The 10,267-nt window shown below is 54.8% G+C and overlaps 1 protein-coding gene across 2 annotated transcripts; it reads right to left on the bottom strand.

The window, feature by feature from the left end:
* Positions 1 to 795: 795 nt before the first annotated feature.
* On the bottom strand, positions 796 to 9,575 carry LGI3 (leucine rich repeat LGI family member 3). Of its 2 annotated transcripts, XM_019467007.2 has the most exons (8): positions 9,121 to 9,568; positions 8,143 to 8,214; positions 7,220 to 7,291; positions 6,802 to 6,873; positions 6,627 to 6,698; positions 5,695 to 5,864; positions 5,382 to 5,546; positions 796 to 3,206 (listed from the first exon to the last, which is right to left on the bottom strand). In XM_019467007.2, the coding sequence occupies exons 1-8, from the start codon at positions 9,324 to 9,326 to the stop codon at positions 2,389 to 2,391; spliced, it is 1,647 nt and encodes a 548-aa protein (XP_019322552.1). In that variant the 5' UTR covers positions 9,327 to 9,568; the 3' UTR covers positions 796 to 2,388. The 2 variants fall into 2 exon arrangements, with proteins under 2 accessions (XP_019322552.1, XP_053756937.1); XM_053900962.1 differs by lacking the exon at positions 5,382 to 5,546 and having other exon boundaries at positions 9,121 to 9,575.
* Between the last annotated feature and the right edge of the window lie 692 nt (positions 9,576 to 10,267).

Genomic DNA, 10,267 nt, shown 5'->3' with positions numbered 1-10,267 from the left:
CCCAAAGATCAACCTTCTCTCCCACCAAGCACTCTTCTCTGAGCCACTTCTGTATCTCATATGGTCCTAAAGACCAATACAAATCATAATTCTGTGACAGACACACTATTCCAAGGGTCTTTCATATATTAATGTATTGTATATTTAATGCATTTACATTTCACACTAACCCTGTCAGGTATGTATCTCGATTATCCACCTTTCATAGATGAGAAAACTGAGATACAAATAGGCTAAGTAACAGGGTTGAGGCCACCCCTGCTAGTAAGTGGCAGAATCAAGAACTGACAGTGTACGTTTTATTATCTACTTTACAGAAGGAGAAACCAAAGGCCAGGGAAATCAGTCAACTTGCTTGAAATCTCACACATAGGGCAAGGGCTGGCAGCAATGGGGGAAGGGGAGAGGAGAGGAGAGGGACTGCTGAGCTTGTCTTTGGCTATGTTGGTTGGAGTTGACCTAACAGAGGGACAGACTCCGATCTCAGTGGGCCCCAAGACTGTGATCTCCAGGAAGAAACAGCTGGGTCATGAGTCACCCACAGGTGGTAGAGACTAGTTACACTTTCTCTGCACCTGAGTATCATCACCATGAACTCCTGACTCCAGGACCAGCTGACCTTGGGGTGCCCACTCGCTCCTCTGAGGAAAGAGAACATGGAAGAAGGGAGTCTGAACGCTAATGCTGCCCCCCCCCCCCCACCTCCGTGAATAGCAGGGACAGAGAGCACAGCCCTGGCTCTGTTCTCAGTGAAACAGCTACCACCAAAGCCACTGGACACCTGAGAGCCAGCAATGGGGTAGGAAATTTTTATTTGCAGCAGTGAGTCGTAACATTGCCCCCAAGTGCCCCTGGGCATCTTGCCACCAGTACGCCCTCACACAGCTTGGGCACAGGGAGGTTTCCCCACCCTGTGCCTTCTCCACTGGCCTCCAGCTCAGAACTACCTATTCCCAGCATACAGCAGAGTGCAGCAGAAGCTTGACTCCCAGGTGCTACTCCCACAGGACCCTCACCCCCGCCACCACTCAGCTTGCTTTAGAAGGCAATGCACCTGGGGCCTGTCTCTGTGGACTAGAGAGGTCCCAGGATCCCCCAAGATGCTCTCTATCCCTGCTCTACTCTTGGCACCCACCCAGTTGGCTCATGTTTGCAGAGTCCCTGGCTCGGCCAGCTCTTGGACCCACCTAAAGGAGCCTACACAGCTCAAGGTCCAGTCCCAAAGGTGGGGCTGAACGACAGGGTGGTCTGAGGCTTCGGCAGCTATAGTAAAGAAAAGCTGGAAGGCTTTTATCTGGGTGGTCTCCTGTCCACAGGTGAGCAGCATTCAGGATCAGAGCAGGAAACTCCAGTAAGAACAGAGAGCCCTAAGAAGAAGTCAGGGTCTGGGGCGCCTGGGTGGCTCAGTCGGTTAAGCGTCCGACTTCAACTCAGGTCACGATCTCGCGGTCCGTGAGTTCGAGCCCCGCGTCGGGCTCTGGGCTGACGGCTCAGAGCCCGGAACCTGCTTCCGATTCTGTGTCTCCCTCTCTCTCAGCCCCTCCCCCGTTCATGCTCTGCCTCTCTCTGTCTCAAAAATAAATAAACGTTTAAAAAAAAAAAGAAGTCAGGGTCTGCTGTTGTTATTGCTTTGGGCAGAGGGGCTTTGCCCCCAGGAGATCAAGCTGGTGTCCAGAGGCTGGCACCACCATTCCCATCCTTATCAGCTACAGGCTGGGCACACCAGGGATGAGCAGAGGAGGGTGGGTACTGTGTGTCTTCTCCAAGAAGAGAGGCAAGGTGATGAAAGAGAGCCTCTTTAGGCAGCACTGAACCTGCATGTGTGCACACAGAAATGGGAGTGTCAGCAGGTGTGTGTGCGTGTGTCCACGTGTGCATGCAGAAGTACAGCATGGGTGAGTGAGCCCAGCAGTGTGAAGGATGTGGCTGTGGGCTGCAGGGCAGAGCACAAGTAGGTAAACAGACACCTGGAGCACCAACAGGAGAAACTGGGGAGTAGGAAGAATAAGCTGAAAAACAAGAGGGGTGGCCCTGCCCTTCCTTCCTGTACTCCTTCCCTGGGGCCGGAGCACGGGGAAAGCAGCAGACCAAGGGGGGGCCTTCAGGTAGGGTGTGGGGCAGACAAATGTCCACATATGAGAGGGCACAGGGTTGCTGGGTTGCCTGGTGCATATACAAGTCTTCATGCTGATTACAACTATGACAAGTGGCTCTCCTGGGCCAGTCCACAGTGTGGCCCATGCTCATGGGGGGTGCGGAGGGTGTATGTGAGGGCATGTACACAGGTTGGCTACATGTGTCTTCACATGGGCACACATGCTGCTCACACAGAGACTTCTGTTCAGCCTCGAGTGGCTGCCCGAGGAACACAGAGGCCTCGGCACCCCTCTAGGCACTGAGATCCACCACTATGTGTCGGTACACGAGCGTCTGTCCCTTGAAGCTAGGGGCCAGGAGCAGCTGAGCATCCCCAGCAGGCATGTAGCAGAAGGCCCGAGGGGCCTGCACAGCCAGCTCCTGGAACCGCACAAACTTTTGGCGCCCCTCATCCCACTGGTAGATCTGCGTGAAGGAGAAGTCGCTGCCCAGCGCCAGGTAGCGGCGGCCACCCACGAGGAAGGGCTGCATGGCCAGCGAGCCCCTGGAGGGCAGGGCCTGCACTTCAGAGAAACGGGTGCCCTCCCAGCGCAGGATCTTGGAGTCACCGATGTAGCGGCTGAGACACAGGTAGCTGTCGCGCCCAGCACGGAAGTGTTTCACAGCCTGGGCATCAGGCACCTGGGTCACCTCACCCTGGGCCACAAACTGCTTCTGGGTGCGGCTCCACTGATAGATGACAGGTGCCTGGGAGCTACTAGACACAATCAACCGTGGCTTACCCTCGCCATCTACAAACTCCAGGTCAGTGTCACGGTGCCAGGCATGCAGGGCCTGGTGGGAGTAGAAGCCATTCTGGTGCCAGCGGTAGAGGCTGGTGGCACCCGCCTTGGAGCTGTCGGCCACGGCAAAGTACCAGTCACCGTCAATGCGGAAAGCCTCCAGGTCGTTGGGCTTGCGCACACGCTGTGGGTCGATATCCTGCAGCTTGGTGAAGCGTGTGGTGTTGGGGTCCCAGTGGTAAATGTAAGATCCACCGAACAGCTGGGCCACAACCACATACAGCTGGCTGTCTACCACCATTGGCTTGCAGTGCACTGCAGAGGGGGCTGCCAGGGTGGAGGGAAGCAGGGTGGAGGCAGTGTCAGGCAGCCGCGGGCCCCCAGCCCACGCCATGCCCTCGGCAAAGGGGGTCAGTTCCCTCCAGCCCCGGGCCAGAACTAAGGCTCTCCCCTAGAGCATCCCTCCCCCTGATGCCCACCCACTTTTCACAGCTAATAATCTGTCTCAGCATCATGCTCCCTCCGCCCTTGCTCCCAGAGTTTAAATATAAGCTGACACTAAGCACAAAATAGGTATCCCTAGCTATTGACCCGTTGTTTATCCATAATGTCATTATTGAACTTTTATTGTGTGAAGTCACTGTGCTAAGTGTGAACACAGTTCCTCAATTAATCACTCCGAAGTGGAATCTATTATTTTGCCCAGAAGCAGGCTCAGAGTCTAAGTGACTTGCCCAAAGCTACCTGACTGGCCAGATGCCAGGAAGGGGAAGGAGGAAGAGTCTGTGCCTATCCACAGCCTGGTGATAGAGCCAAGGTATACAAAATGACAGCTTGATGTTTGGATAGTTGTGTATGAAAATGCATTCTCCTAAGAACTCCTACTTTTGAAAGGGCCTTAATGTATGAGGACGTCCACACAAATGTATTTGTCAACAACCAGACAGATCTGACCCCTTCTCAGGCACCCAAAGCACATGGGGCCACACTCTTTACCTATCTTGGTGTCCCCAGTCATCTCCTCTCCACCCCTCCCCTCTCCTTCTCCCCTCCCCTCCCCTCCCTTCTCCTTTCCTCTCCTCTCTTCCTTCCCAGTGCTGCTTCACCCATCCTCCTCCCCCCCTCCTCTCTCCCCAAGAAAGCTCATGCTGAGCCCCAGGCTCTGGCAGTCACCCCCGAATCCCTTCCACAGCCTTGGTGCACCTGTGTAGATACTGATGATTCCCCCAGCACCCAAGCTGCAGCTCAGACCCTCCCTGCCCACACACCCAAAAGCACCTCAAACTCTAGCTGGCCATTACTGACCAGATATGTGCCCCCAAACCTGGTCCTCTTCTCCCTCTGTGTTCTCAGCTTCAGTTTGTGGCTTCACCCAGTCCCCCCCACCAGAAATCTAAAGCTATCCCCAACACCTCCCTGTCTCTCACTCACCCACAACTAATTAGTCCTGAGTCCTGTCAATCCTCCCTTCTGCTTTCTAATATAGTTTGTGTAGGATTGCTGTTATTTTCTTTCCATAAATGTGTTATAGAATTTATCAGGGAGACCATCTGGCCCTGGAGTCTCCTTTTCGGGGAAGTTTTTGTTTTGTTTTGCTTTTGTTTTAATAAGGACTTTAAGTTCTTTTAGAGATACAGGGCAATTTAAATTTTCTGTTTCATCTTGTGTCAGTTCGCTCCTCCTTTCTAAATCTATCTCTCCACCCCACTACTATTGCCCCAGTCCAGGTTCCAGCAGATCCCTCTAATAGTGTGCCCACATGACTTGGCCCATGCCAAGCCACTCTCCATGCCGCATACAGAGAGAGTGTTCTAAAATACAGGTTGGATTGGTTCACACACTCTGCTCAAAACCTGTCCATGACCTGGTCCTCATGTCTTTTGGGTTTCATCTGCCTCTCTCCACTTTGAACCATATGGTGCAGTCAAATGAGCTGCTTATGGTTTACACATGTACACATTCATACACTAAGCTGTTGCACTCCTTCTTGAATTTGCTCATGTTGTTCTCTCTGCCAGAATATACTTTCTGCATTTTTTCTCTGAGCTAGGTATCCCTCAGCCTTCTAGATTCAGCTCAAATTCAGTGGATCCCAAACTGAGCTCACTAGCCACTCCCATCTCCTCCTTGGTTTACAGGCCCCACCCAGTTACTTAAGCCAGGCTCTTAGGCATCACCTCTGACTTGTCCTTCACCCTCACCTTCAAGACTCAGCTCAGGTGTCTGCTCCACTAGGAAGCCTTCCTTGACTGTCCAGGGTACAGCTCTCCTTTGCGGTCCCAGAGCATCATGTACATATCTCCCTCCTCACACCCATCTATTACATGAATGTTATCTGTGTATACGTTGGCCTCTCCCCCAAAGACTGGAAAGTTATTATGGGCAGAGACCATGTCTCATCTATCTCTCTACCTATAGGAACCCACTGGAGAGGAACAATGAAGCCCATCCCCACCCCAACCCCTTAAAGTGGGGCCAGCACAGCCAGACTGGGGCAGGTACCTGGTATTCTATCATAATCTCGAAGCTGCCGTTCAACATAGTCCCACTTGAGGACGGTGCAAGCGCTGGCACCTGGCTGGGCCAGAGCCAAATAGAGGTCACTGGAGTAAAGGAAGGGCTCGGCTGATACTGCTGGGAAGGGCAGGGTCTGGTACAGCACAAAATCTGCAGGGTCAAGAAGTGAGGGATGGGGTGAAGAAGGGTAAGAGCTTGTTGGGTGATAAGGTTGCTGGATTGCAAGGCCAATGTTGGGGGTGGTTCTGGCAGTGCCTGTGGGGCTGCCCTGGGGAGGTCTGCTGGGGGCATCTCCTACCTGTGGTGATGCAGTCGAACTCCCGCAGCGGCAAATCCTGCACCTTGTGCTCTTGGAAGCGGGGCGGGCTGGCGCAATAGATGGGAGCCACCGTGGTGTTGGTATGCACCAGCCACTCCACCAACCACTTCACTTTGCAGTCACAGTTGAGTGAGTTGCCCCGCAGGTCCCTGGATCATGAGGGTGACGGAGGGAATATAGAAAGGAACAGGCTCCCAGCTGTCCTGCCCACCCAGGCTCTCTAGGTTTTTAGAAGTAGGTATAATCAAGGCCACTGCTGGCTTTTCACATGGCATCTTTGCACAGATTAGAGAAAGGTTCCCCTGGGGGTAGGTACACCCCTGTGGAGACACGCTTGGCCAGTGGAGTGGGAGCTGAGTTTTAGTCCCTACTTGCCTCCTAGGTCAGGGGCCTTTTGCAGTGTAGAACCTGCACAATTATGTTACATCTCAGTTCCTCCAGACCTTCCACAATCCTGGGTTGGTTTTCTTCTTGTGTAAGTACTGATTGATTGTGGCTATGCTCTAGGACTTCAGTGAAGGTTCAAATCAAACATAGATTTAAAAAGCACGTGTTTGGGGGCACGTGGATGGCTCAGTGGGTTAAGCACCTGACTCTTGGTTTCGGCTCAGGTCGTGGTCTCATGGTTCATGGGATTGAGACCCACTGACATCATGGAACCTACTTGGGATTTTCTCTCTCCCTCTCTCTCTGCCCCTCCCCCCCTCAAAATAAATAAATAAACTTAAAAAAAGAACATATACACATGGTGTCTCGTGTGCATGAACACAGCCTTCCGGGAGGCATCTCCAAAACCAAGCCCTCCCAGCCTCTCAAGACCTTATGATCTTCCCAATTCTGGCTCCCACACCGCTCCCTCCAGGGATGCGCCCCTCTGTGGCATTGTTAAAAGAAGTAGGGCTCAGCCTTACAAGTCACTCAGGATGTCCAAGGGCCGAAAGATGTCTCTAGGCAGTGTCTGCAGATTATTGTTGGCCAGCGATCTGCAAGAGAGACCCTGAGTCACCTGAAGATTGTGGCTAAGGCCATAGGCCACAGGAGATGAAGGGCTTTGGTCTGGTGTGCTTATGTACATGATGTACTCACAGGTGTGTCAAAGACTTGAGTCCTCTGAAGGTAAACTTGGATAGTGCCCAGATGTCATTGTTCTCAATGAAGCTGGAGAAAATGAGAACTTGTCTTAGATGCCACTCAGCATCCCAGACCCCCAACCAGCTATTTCCCTCTGCTCCATCTAGATTCCTGCCCATGGTCCTAAGCCAGGCTTCCATTCTGATTCTGGAGACATTAAGCCTGTGGTGACAGGGCATCCAGGCAGGATGGTTTAGGCAGAGGGATGGATGAAATGACCCTCTGCTCGGGTCCTGCGGTCAGAGGATCCAAGGGCTCTCCACTCCCTCCATCTTCCCCCGGCCTTCCTCATTTACCCTCCCCTCTCAGTCCACCCAGGTCCCAGCTCCCTCCTCCCTTCTAGTTCCCATTTCCCCGGTTCCTTGCCACACACAGGTACTGCAGGTGCGACAGTCCTGTGAAGGCATTGTCTCCAATCAGAGTAAACTTGTTGGAGTTGAGTAACCTGGAGAGACAGAGGGAGAATTAGAGCTTCCAAGCCTGTGCCCGCTGTGCCAGCCCCCAGCCTGTTGCCTCACCCTGGGGATTCCTCACAGACTGGCTGTCCTGCCACCCCACCTTGGGACCCCAGCCCCAGCCGGGAGCCCCAGAGAAGCCCAGCAGCAAGACTAGCCAGGAGCCTGTTCTAGTCCCAGAATCTTCTTCAAGGGTAGAAACAGCCAGGGGCAGATCTCTCCGGTCAAGCTGGGTCCTTCCCCACTGCATCATTCCTGTCTCCATCACCACTCTCTGCCTCCTACCCTCACCCCAGCTCACTCTGTCCCTTTCAGACTGGTGGTGAGTTTGAGGATAACCCACAGTGAAAAGGAGTTGGGGTAACTCACAAGCACCCTTTCCTGCAATTGACTCTCCAAACAGAAACATTCCCTATTACAATTCCACACCCTCTCCTCCCTCCCTTTCAACCCCCAACTCTTCCTTCAAATCCTGGTGTCAGCGGTCTCTATGATGACCCTTCTCCCTGCAGTGTCCATCCTATGGCACCAGCCCAAGTTACTGACCCCAGTTCTTTTGGGTCTCCAGAGGAGGCAAGTCCATTCCTAATTGGGCCCTAAATATCCACTCTTGGCTTTTGCATGCAACCCCCACCTTCTTTCTCCCCACTGTGGCTCCCTTCACCCTTCCTGACTCTATGCTGCTGCACCTTTTGTGGCTATCCCATCCAGTAAAAGTAAGGGACACCTGCATCTTAATCTCCAATGGCTATCTTCATTTGCTCTCCTCCCCCCAGTCCAGGGTCTGCCCCCTTCCACTGCCCCACCCCCTACCAGCCCTTCCTCAAGGCCCTGTCCATACAGGAACTGCAGCAGTGGCAGGTGGGAAAACGCTCCATCCTGGATCTCCGAGAAGGCAGCATTCACCAGCGTCCTGCAGGGGACACCTGAGTCAGTACTGTGGGGACTTTGCAGGGACTGGGGGGGTGGGGGTGGGAGGGGCGGGGTTCACAAGGTGAACAGGGCAATTGTTCTGTGCACACTTGCCCTGGAAACCACTCATTTCACCAGCCTGGGCCACCCACCTAGGGCTATCTTTCTCTTCTCCTCATAAACTCATTGCCTTCGGTCTCACTATCCTCCCCTACTGCCTCCCTCAGCACCAGTGGCCCCAGGCTCAGCTTCCCCTTCAGCCAAAAGAAGGTTCCATCACCCACACCCTCAAGATCATCCAAACACCCACAGTGTGCTGGGTGCTGTGGAGGGATGGGGCACTGGGATGGCGGTGGGGATTAGCACCCTGCTTTCAAGGACCACACAGCTCATCTAGTCCCTAAGGCCACTTAACTGCAAGTGACGGGCTGGCTGGCCCAGTGCCAGAGTGGATGGGAGACCAGTGGCAGGCGTCTGTCCCCAGACAGGGCACTGTGTGGCTATATCCCACTTCTATCCCTCCCCCTGATTCCACCCTCCCTCCCTCCACAAAAAGCCTTTCTGCCCTTGGTGTGACATCACAGGCAGGAGCCCACATGCTCTTGTAAACAACCCCTCCCCCATGTTCAGAGCCCTGCACACAGTAGGTCTCATTGATGCTGCCGGTGGTGATGATTCATTCTTGGCCATAAACTCCTGTTTTCCCCAGCCATGGCTGCTGAGCCTGCATGACTACAGAACTCCCTACCCGGAGGATGCCTTGAATCTCCAGTCCTGAGGACCCCTGGAGTATTCCTGCTCCCCACGCTTTGTAGACTGGGAGCAAGGGTTTTCCCATCCACTCCCAGAGAGGCTCTTGCCTTCCTCCCTCTCTCCGCTCCCCCACCTCAGAAGCCAGGGCACTCACAGAGAGATGACCTCGGAGGGCAGGTTCCTGGGCACTGCCTTGGAGTCCACGCAGAAGGCGGTGTCCCTGGTGCAGGAGCAGCTAGGCGGGCAGGGGGGCGTCTTGGGGGGCCTCTTGGCACTGACTTGCAGCATCAGGCAGAAGCCGAGCGTGGACAGCGCCAGCAGCCGGAGCCCGGAGCCACGCCTGGCCCGCAGCCCCGCCATGCTGACTGCAAGCAAGCTCTCCCTCGGGTCACCGGCCGCAGCCCCCGCCCCGCGGCTCTCCGCCACCCAGCGCGGGCTGGCACCTCCCGGCCACCGCCGCCAGCAGCCGCTGCCGCAGCTAGGGGCCCGGCTGCCCGCTGCGGAGAGCCGAGTCCTCCAGCCCTCGGCCGCGGGCTCCGTCCCCTCCCCTGCTCGTTCTCGCGAGCCGGCTGGGAGAGCTGCGCGGGCCCGGAGCCGAGCGAGGGCTGACCGGCGGGGGCAGGCGCGGACTGCGGCGGGGGCGCGCGCAAGGCCGAGGGGGGCGGGGAGCGGGGGTGGGGGGGTGGGGGGACGGCGCGGGGAGTCCCGGGGTGGGAGTAGCCAAAGAAAGAAGTGGTTGCGGCTCTGGCCGCTGTATGCACTACCAGCGGTCTCTGGGGCCATCTGCTTGTGTGTCTGGCACCCAGAGGGTCTGTCGTGAGCGCAGGTGTGCGAGGTATACATGTGCATCCTATGATGGCATGACTGTGCACGCGTACACACCTGCCTCTGCACGGGAACGGGCACAAACTCCCTGCTGCGGGCATTTCTGCATTGTGGGTCCACGTGCTCTGTGTGCCTGTATATCTGTCCTGGCCCTTAGGGGACACATCCTCTAAACAAGAGTTCATGGGTGTGTCATAAGCGCCATGTATGTGCATCTGTGTTCTTTTGTTTCCAAGAGCCAGTGAACAGAATGTGCCTGTGTGTCTCTGTGGGAAAAGGGAAATGTTTGTCACTGAGTTGGACTGGGAGTGTGTGGAATTCTGGAACATATCTCACTACCCAACCACAGACTGTTGAAGCTGGGAAGAGCTTTGGATGTTTTCTAGTCCATCTCTTTGTCACAAATGAGGAAACTGAGGCCCAAACTTGGAGGAAAGCAGCCAAGCTTTCCACAGTAGATGTCACATCCACTGTGT

This window comes from Panthera pardus, unplaced genomic scaffold, assembly GCF_024362965.1.
Source record: "Panthera pardus isolate Hobbes unplaced genomic scaffold, ASM2436296v1 HiC_scaffold_13, whole genome shotgun sequence".
NCBI classification, from domain to species: domain Eukaryota; kingdom Metazoa; phylum Chordata; class Mammalia; order Carnivora; family Felidae; genus Panthera; species Panthera pardus.
Note: the sequence above shows the minus strand (reverse complement) of the source record. Positions and strands in the feature narration are given on the sequence as shown.